We start from the raw sequence: 8594 nt of genomic DNA on the forward strand, positions 1-8594 counted from the left end.
CGGGCTCCGGTATTTGTACAACACTAGTGCCCCATAAAGGAGAGAGAGAAATCCCATTACCGAGCGCAGTGGTGTAGAAAGGCTGATGATAAACAGGGTGATGTTTAACTAAAAAGACGGGAACGACACCAATAAAATGCAAATTCAACCTCGCCTGAAAAGGACTTCTTCCTTCTGAATTATATTTAAAATAAAATTGAACGCATTTTCTTGCTCTCCTAATTTGCCCCTTTTTCAACACCGAGAGAGTGAACGGACTTCGGCTGGGAAAGGGGACGGACTGGGTCACTTTGTTTTGAAAAATTCCCCCCTCCCTGGGATCAAACCGGGCGGGGGCGCGGGGGCTCGCACCGCTGCGCGCTTCCCTGCCCGCCTCCCGGAAACACCGCGCGCTTGCTCGGGGCTGCCTGGTCAAAGCAAAAGGATACAAAAGGAGACCGAGCCGGGCGAAATGCTTTAAAAATATAACTGAAAATATATAAATATATCTATATTTAATAAAAAAAAAGCCAAACCGACTTGCCCTGAGGGTCCCCGGTGCCGCGGCCGGGGGTTTTGGCTCCTCTCGAGCAGGCTGCTGCGGCCCCGCGGGACGGGCGGGACGCGAGTGGGAGAGGGGCCGTGGGAGCTGCCCTGCAAGCAAGGCAGGGGGCCGGGGCGGTTTGCTTTTTTTGCTGGAAACAGCGCTGATGCTTTCGGCACTCAAATGCCGGCCCGGAGCCGGAGGCTGCCGGGGGAGCCGCACCGCCCCGGGGCGCCCCGTCGTGGCCCCCCGCGCCCCGCCGAGCCCCGCGGCCGCCCGCGCCGCGGAGGCAGCAGCAGCCCCGCTCGGCTCTGGGGCTCCTCCGCCGGAACCGGCCTCTGCGGCGCGGGGTTTGGGGCAATTCGCGTGTTTCACGTCGGGCCCCGGAGGCAGCAGAGGGGGGGCCCGGGTCAGAAGCACCCGACGGGCGCGTTTGCGGCGGCTCCCGGCGGGACCGGGCCCGCAGCTCCGCGGCTGGCGGAGGCCCCGCTCCCCTGCGCGGCCGCGTACGGGCCCGCAGCCCCCCGCGCCGCCGGGCCCAGGGCTGCGGCTGCCCGGGCCCGGCCCGCCTTCCCCCGGGCCCGCCCGGAGCCGGCGGCGGCGGGATGGGGGAAGGGGGGGAAACCAGATGCTTTCGCTAACGCCTGAAAAAAAAAAAAATCGCTGTGAAAAACTGGTGCTTGATGGACATAAGATGCTCATCTCCTTTCTCTCATTCATCCCTACCAACACATGTCACTTGGGGGCCCGCAGTCAAAGGGAAGAGGTCCCTTGATAGAAGAGTACAGCTGTCGCCTTCCAGGGCGAGAGGAGCAAGGCCGTCGCAGACACCCCTTCCCTCTGTTTTACATGAGAAGAAGCCCATATGCGGGGAGAAAAGGGGCCGGGGAGGCGCGGAGGGCGGGGGGCTGCGGGCGCGCCGAGGGGCTGTATTGATTCCAGCTTTTCTAGCGTTTGCGAGCGGCGGCAAAGCAAACAAACAGCTGCGGAGGGAGGGGAGCTGCGGGCCCGCACGTGTGCGCCCGCCTGGCAGGCCCCTGCCCGCGGCCCGACGGCGCGGCGATGGCCGGCGCCGGCCCGGGCACAGGGAGGGCGAGGGGGGGGACGAGCGGTGGGAGCAGCTCCGCGGCGTCTGACACCTCCTGTAGAAAACCCCGAGGAGGTGCCGGAGCGGGGCGGGAGCGGAGCGGGGCGCCGGGCTTGGCCGGGCTTGGGGCGGGTCGGGGACCCTCCCGGCGCCGCGGCACGGGAGCCGCTTTCCTGGCTTCATTTTCCTCTTTCCACCCCCCCCCTTTTTTTTTTTTTAAAGGATGAGGAAAATGCACGTGAAATTAAGAGCAGACCTTAGCTCCCGCCGCGGGGAGCCCGCGACAGCAGGAGGAGGAGGAGGAGGAGGAGGAAGAGGGCTCGCTCCGTTTCCAGGTGGGTTTGCCAGCCGAGCCCCGCCGTTAGGGCGGCAGACGCGGGACGTCCGGCGCCGCGGAGCGTGCGCGCCCCGCGCAGCGAGCCCGCTCCGCCGGCGCGCACGGCTCCGGCTCCCAAGCGCGGCGCGGCCGCGTCTGTCACCCTTCGGCGCGCTCGGGAAATTAAACCCGCCGTTTCCTCCGCTCGCCACCGGGCCGCAGACCCGTGAGCCCGGCGGTCAGCGAGGAGCCTCCCGGCCGCTGCCCCGAGGGCCCCGCTGCCGGCACCGGCCGTGCAGCGCCCCATCCCCGCGAGCAGCGCAGCGCGAAGGAAGGGAAGCGGAGCGGCCCTGACTCGCCCGGCGATTAACTACGGCCCTGGAAGGTAAAAGCAAAAAGGGTTTTTATTTGCCAAAAAAAGTACATCAAAGGCTGCCGGTAGCAACGCGGCTACGCGCGGCGGCAAATGAATCGCGGCGGAGTTTCCGCTCCTTAACTCCGCCCGGGCCGGGGGGGGGGGGGGGAGCGGGGCCGGCGCGGCTCAGCCCCGCGGGCCGCACGTCGGGCAGCGCAGCGCAGCGCCCGCCGCCCCGCACTTCTCACCCCTTTTTCTCTGCGGAAAGACGAGTCTTCGCTTGCTTTCGCCCGCGGCAGGCGCCCCGCGGGCCCGGCTCGCAGCGGCCCGCCCTCGAGGCCCGCGGTCCGCGCGGCAGCTCGCCGGCAACGCGCTGCGCCGCTCAGCCCAGCGCCCGCCAAAACGAGCCACGGGATTCACGGAATAAATATATAGAGATCGGAGGGGAGGGGGGGGGGTAAAAATAAATTCCTGCCTTGCGCTCGGCGGAAGGGAAAAGCCGCCCCGCGCCCCCGAAGAGAGGCACCACCTACCAGCTCCACCGCGCTCCGCGGGTGTCGGCGCGGCCCCCCCCCCGCGGCGGCGGCGGCGGTGGCGGGCGCGGGGCAGCGGCGCGGCCGCGCCGTCGCGGCGCTATAAATGGGCGGGTGCGCGGGTGCGCGGGCGCTGCGCGGCGCGGCGCGGCGCTGCGCTGCGCGGGGGGGGGGGGCGGCGGCGGCGGGCGGCGATTGGCCGCGGCGCGCCGTGACGTGGGCGCGCGGTGCATAAGGCGCGGCCGCGGGGCTGCCGGGAACATGCAGTGCGCGGAGCGCGGAGCGCGGAGCGCGGCCGGGACGGCGCGGCAGCGCGGGCGGCGCCGCTCTCCCCCTCGGCGCAGCGCCGCGCAGCGCGGCGCCGGGCGCAACGCAGCGGGCAGCGCCGGGCCATGCCGCGCCGGCTTCGCGGGGACGCGGCCGGCCGCTCCGGCTAGCGCGCGGCGATGCGCGGGGGTAGGTAGGACCGGCTCGCTGCGGCGCGTTGGCCACGGGGCCGCGAAGACGTCGAGAGAGGAGCTGCGCTGGGCTGCGCCTTTCCCCACCCGCGCAAGGACGGCGGCGCTCCGCGGCGCGTAGGGCCATGTCTCCGCAGTAGCAGCCAAAGTCCTTCTGATCGCTGTCGGGTCTCAGATTTATTTTTTTTTTCCTCCTTTGATTTCTCTTTGGGAAAAGCAGATGCACTTTGACTCCTGACTGCTCTACCTCACACCTGAGAAAAAACTCATCACACTTGCTTTTCGGCGTTTTTTTTTTTAATTATTCTTTTTAATTTTTATGAGCGCTGGTCTTTCTAGTCGTTGTTTTATTGTTACTATTATTATTATTGCTGTCATTGTTGCTAGCGGCCGGGATTCTGCTGTTGTGTTGAAGCGCTGGTCTCCTTGGGCAGTGGGTGGTTTCTCCTGTGTATCCCTCCTAGGACACTCGAACGAAGATATTTCTTCCTCCCTTTCTTTTTCTCCTCCTTCACTTCTCCGAGGCTTTTAAAACACACAAAAAGCAAACCTACGCCGGTGTTGTCGTCTTTTTTTAAATTTTTTATTTTTATTTTTATTTTGCTTGACATCTGGGAAACCAATACCCCCACTCTCAGAAATAACCAAAGACAATGGTTCACTGTGCAGGCTGCAAAAGGCCAATCTTGGACCGGTTTTTGTTGAATGTACTGGACAGGGCTTGGCATGTGAAGTGTGTTCAGTGCTGTGAATGTAAATGCAATTTGACAGAGAAATGCTTTTCGCGAGAAGGCAAGCTTTACTGCAAAAACGACTTCTTTCGGTAAGTACCGCATCCCCCTGCCTGAAGCCCCGGCTCCTTTTTACCCGTTTTTCATTTTTCCTTTTTCCCTTTCTCTGTTTGTTTGTTTGTTGTTCAGTGTGACTTGTAAAATCCCTTCTCCCCCCTCCCCCGTGCGCACAGAAACCCTCCCGAAACCTTTGTTATTTCTCAAGGTGATCACCCGCGGCGGGAGCAGGAGGCCGGGCCGGGGGGGCCTCGGGGAGCGGCCCGGCCCGTTTTCCGCAGGGCACCGGAGGACCTCGACTTCCCCAAAGTTGGCTTTAAACTATGGACTCGGGAGCGCGCCGCGAAGGGGCCGGTTCCGCCCGGCGCCGGGCACCGGCTCCGCCGCCCTCCTCGCCCGCGGCCGGGTCCATCGCGGCGGCCGCGCTCCGCAGGCCGGGCCCATCCCGGCGCTTCCCGGCGGGGTTTCCCGCACCCGGGATGCGGGAAGGGCTCGGCCGGCAGCGCTGCTTCCCCTCGGCCGCGCTCAGCCGCGCGCCGCGGTCTTTGCGCGGCCCGCAGCGCCGGGCCTGTATCTCCAGCGCTAATCGCAGGCAGCGCCGGGCTGCGGGCGGCCTCTTTGCTCGCTGCCGCCTCCGCAGCTCCGCGGGTCCCTGCGCACCCCGCGGGGTGTCCCGCCCGGCCAGGCCCTGGGAGGAGGCCTCCTCCCCGCGGGTTCAGAGGGAAGGGGGAGGTTCACAGCACGAAACCCCCCGCGCCGCGGCCGCCCGCGGTGCCCCCGGCCGGGGGTGCAGCCGCCGCCCGACGGGGCGCCCGGCCCGGCCGGCCCCGCTCGCAGCGCTGCGCGCCCGGAGGTGCTAATGCAACGGCAGCTCCGCAGGCGCGGAGGCTGCGGCCGCCGTGCGGAGGTGTTAACGGCGTCTGGATCGTCCCCGGGCTGCTCCGCGGGGATGTGCCGCTGCCCGGCGCGCTGCCCGCCACCAATCCACATGCGAACGAAAAATAAAGCCAACGAAATCACCCCCCTCCGCGCCCGGCCCCGCTCCCCTCCGGCCCCGCGGGGGGCCCCGGGCAGCCGCCGGCGGAGCGGCACGGCCTGTCCCTCGGCCCGGGCTGCCTCGGCGCCGCCGTGCTCCGGGAGCCGGGGGTCCGCGGCCCCCCCCGGGCCCCGCTCCCGCCGCCGCCGGGCCCCGAGCGCGGCCGCGGCCCCGCGCAGCTCGCGGAGGCGCCCCCCGGCCAGGGCCAGGGCCAGCGCGCGCGGCGCCGCGCCTTTGGCAAACTAAGAACATGTACGAAATTCCGCTTAATGTTTATTAGAGCGCCGTTAATCAATGTGTCAAGGTTTAAAGGGGAAAGCCTGCACAACTCCGCTCCAGTGTTTAATTAATCTTCCAGCAGTTTATGCTCTGCCCGGATCAGGTTTTCCGCTCGCATGTAATTTAAAGGCAGGTATTCGTTAGAGAGGGGGGACACTGCGGAGCGGTGTTTTATTTTATTTTGCAAAGCCGAACAGCGCTGCGAAGGATGCCCGGGTTTCCCGCTGGTGCGGCGCGCAGGGTGCGCGGGCGCGCAGGCCGCGCTGACCCGCTCCTCGGCCTCTCTCCCCGCAGGTGTTTCGGGACCAAGTGCGCGGGCTGCGCCCAGGGGATCTCCCCCAGCGACTTGGTCCGCAGGGCGCGGAGCAAAGTGTTCCACTTGAACTGTTTTACGTGTATGATGTGTAACAAGCAGCTCTCCACCGGCGAGGAGCTCTATATCATAGACGAGAACAAGTTCGTCTGCAAAGAAGATTACCTAAATAACAGCAATACTGCCAAAGAAAACAGCCTGCATTCAGGTGAGGGGGCGCCGGGGGCCGTCCCGGGCGCGGAGGGGTGCGCACAGCCCCCGGGCTACCGCCGCGGCCAGCGCTCCTCTCCTCTCCTGCGACCGTTTCTCGACCCATCTCCGTTCCCTACCCCGTGCGTTCGTTATTTCCCCCCCAAAACGAGGTGCCCCGGGCGCCGGGGGCAGGCGCTGCGGCCGCGTTGGCGGTGCCCGGAGCGGCGGGTTCCCGCGCGGGGCCGCGGAGGCGCCGGGGCCGGCTCGGAGCGTGACTCGCTGCTTTGCCTTTGCGCAGCCACCACCGGCAGTGACCCCAGCCTGTCCCCGGACTCCCAAGACCCTTCCCAGGACGACGCCAAGGACTCGGAGAGCGCCAACGTGTCCGACAAGGAGACGGGCAGCAACGAGAACGACGACCAGAACCTGGGGGCCAAGCGGCGGGGGCCGCGCACCACCATCAAAGCCAAGCAGCTGGAGACGCTCAAAGCCGCCTTCGCCGCCACCCCCAAGCCCACGCGGCACATCAGGGAGCAGCTGGCGCAGGAGACCGGCCTCAACATGCGCGTCATCCAGGTACCGCGGCCGCGCAGCTCGGCTCGGCGCGGCCGGGGCTTCCGCGGCTCCGGCGCTGCGCGGGCGGCGCTGGAGGGGGGGATCCGCGGAAAAGCCGCGCTTTCCCTCCTTGCTGATGAGGTTAGAAACCGCTCCGCGACCCGCGGAGCGCCCCGTCCGGGCCCTTCCCGGCCCGGCGGCACCCCGCCGTCGCGGGGCAGCGGGCGGGGGGACGGACACGGGCACGGCCAGCTGCTTTCTTTTAAAAATTCCTGTAAAAGCGGCAAATGGTATCGAAATTAATAACCATAAATGTGAGGGGTTAATGGGTAAATAAGAATGACAATGCGCTGGAATTATTAAAAGGTTTATAAACCCGCAGCGCTGGGGGTAATGGGGGGTTAAAGGACCATTAAAGACAAGGTTAGATTGGAGAGTCTCAGTGTGAGGGCAATTAGGAGTAATCTTGTCAGGGTAATAAGAATTAACTCAATCATTCTTGACCCGCAGCCGGCGAGCTGCGCGCGGAGGGGCGGCTGCGCGGGGCTCTGCGCGGCTCTGCGCGGCTTTGCGCGTTTGCAAGGGGAAAGAGCCCAGAGCGGGCGGCTGCCGCCGGGGAGCCGCTGCCGGCGCCGGATCGGGGCCCGTCGCGTTTGCGGAGAAAGAGAAGCGAGGCCGCGAGGGGAGAATCCGCGGCTCGGGGGGGTCTGTCCCGCCCGCGACAGCTCCGCGCCGTGGGGCCGGGGTCGGGGCAGCCCCTGACGGCGGCCCTGTCCCCGTCGGGCCAGGTCTGGTTCCAGAACCGGCGCTCCAAGGAGCGGCGCATGAAGCAGCTGAGCGCGCTGGGGGCTCGCCGGCACGCCTTCTTCCGCAGCCCGCGCAGGATGAGGCCGCTCGTGGACCGCCTGGAGCCCGGGGAGCTCATCCCCAACGGGCCCTTCTCCTTCTACGGAGGTGGGTACCGCTCCGCGCTCCCCGCGCCCCGAGGCGCGCAGACGCGCACCCCGCGGAGATGCGCGCTCACGGCCTTTCCCTTTGATGTGCAAACACCGCCTTGCTTTGATGCATGCACATACACACACACACAGAGCGCTGCATTTTGGGGGCCGGTTTTGCGCATCCCTGAGTGCGGCACTGCCCCTGCGCCCAGGTCGCGGTGTTTCCGCTCTCCTGCATGGCTGAGCAGTTTTGCAGCACCGGCCGTTTCGTTTTGGTGCCCAAATGCTGTTGCTGCGGCCGAGGGGCTCTGCTGGGTGGGTGGGGGGGGGTCCCCGGGTCCCGCTCAGGGATGGAGCTGGAGCGCGGTGAAGCCGGCAGCACGGCAAAGCCGACAGCACGGCTCCCCTGGGCTTCGGTGAGCTCCGCATCCCATTTTGAGGCACCCAGATCCACTGCTGCTCAAGCCCGCTCTCGTTTCCCGGTCGCTTTGCCTGTGCGTTACCCTCTTTCTGTCTCTCCTTGTCCGCTAGATTATCAGAGCGAGTATTACGGCCCTGGAAGCAATTACGATTTCTTCCCGCAAGGACCTCCCTCGTCTCAAGCTCAGACGCCGGTGGATCTCCCCTTCGTGCCCTCCTCGGGGCCGTCCGGCACCCCGCTGGGGGCGATGGATCACCCCCTGCCCGGACATCACCCCTCCAGTGAGGCTCAGCGCTTCACTGACATCATGTCGCACCCGCCAGGAGACTCGCCCAGCCCCGAACCCAACCTGCCCGGGTCCTTGCACTCCATGTCCGCAGAAGTTTTTGGCCCCAGTCCTCCATTTTCCTCGATATCCGTCAACGGTGGTGCTAACTATGGCAATCACTTGTCACATCCACCAGAAATGAATGAAGCGGCTGTGTGGTAGCTTTAAAACAAACTGGGTCTAAGTAAGTGATGATCATCTAGTCTGCTTATTGTTACGGTGTACAGAAATGAATAAATATAACATCTCTCCCGCCCTAAGACAATATTACCTTGGGAACGAACTGAATCCAAATCACTCCAAGGCAAGCTTTGCTAGAGACCAGGACAATCGTCATGTTGTGGTTGTAACAAACAAACAGACAAACAAGGGGACTTTTTGTACCATTGACAAAGAAACTGGTGAAGCTGTACAGTAACGTGCTGCCATGCCGTAGGATGGCGTAAGTTTGAGTACCCTGTTGGATGTCATC

General features: G+C 65.2%; 1 protein-coding gene across 1 annotated transcript; it reads left to right on the top strand.

Annotated features, from left to right (window-relative positions):
- Positions 1–3925: 3925 nt before the first annotated feature.
- On the top strand, positions 3926–8284 carry LHX1 (LIM homeobox 1). The gene is made up of 5 exons (XM_067309628.1): positions 3926–4095; positions 5670–5896; positions 6179–6456; positions 7224–7389; positions 7905–8284. Exons 1-5 carry the CDS (start codon positions 3926–3928, stop codon positions 8282–8284), a joined length of 1221 nt encoding a protein of 406 aa, XP_067165729.1.
- Positions 8285–8594: the final 310 nt, after the last annotated feature.

This window comes from Apteryx mantelli, chromosome 22 (genome assembly GCF_036417845.1).
Source record: "Apteryx mantelli isolate bAptMan1 chromosome 22, bAptMan1.hap1, whole genome shotgun sequence".
In the NCBI taxonomy this organism is placed as follows: domain Eukaryota; kingdom Metazoa; phylum Chordata; class Aves; order Apterygiformes; family Apterygidae; genus Apteryx; species Apteryx mantelli.

What these genes read in the sequence shown, in the direction of transcription:
- LHX1 (XM_067309628.1), top strand. Translation starts at nt 3,926, where the DNA reads ATGGTTCACTGTGCAGGCTGCAAAAGGCCAATCTTGGACCGGTTTTTG. An exon ending in AGAAAACAGCCTGCATTCAG is followed by an intron (nt 5,897 to 6,178) that starts GTGAGGGGGCGC and finishes GCCTTTGCGCAG; the next exon opens with CCACCACCGGCAGTGACCCC. An exon ending in GCCCTTCTCCTTCTACGGAG is followed by an intron (nt 7,390 to 7,904) that starts GTGGGTACCGCT and finishes CTTGTCCGCTAG; the next exon opens with ATTATCAGAGCGAGTATTAC.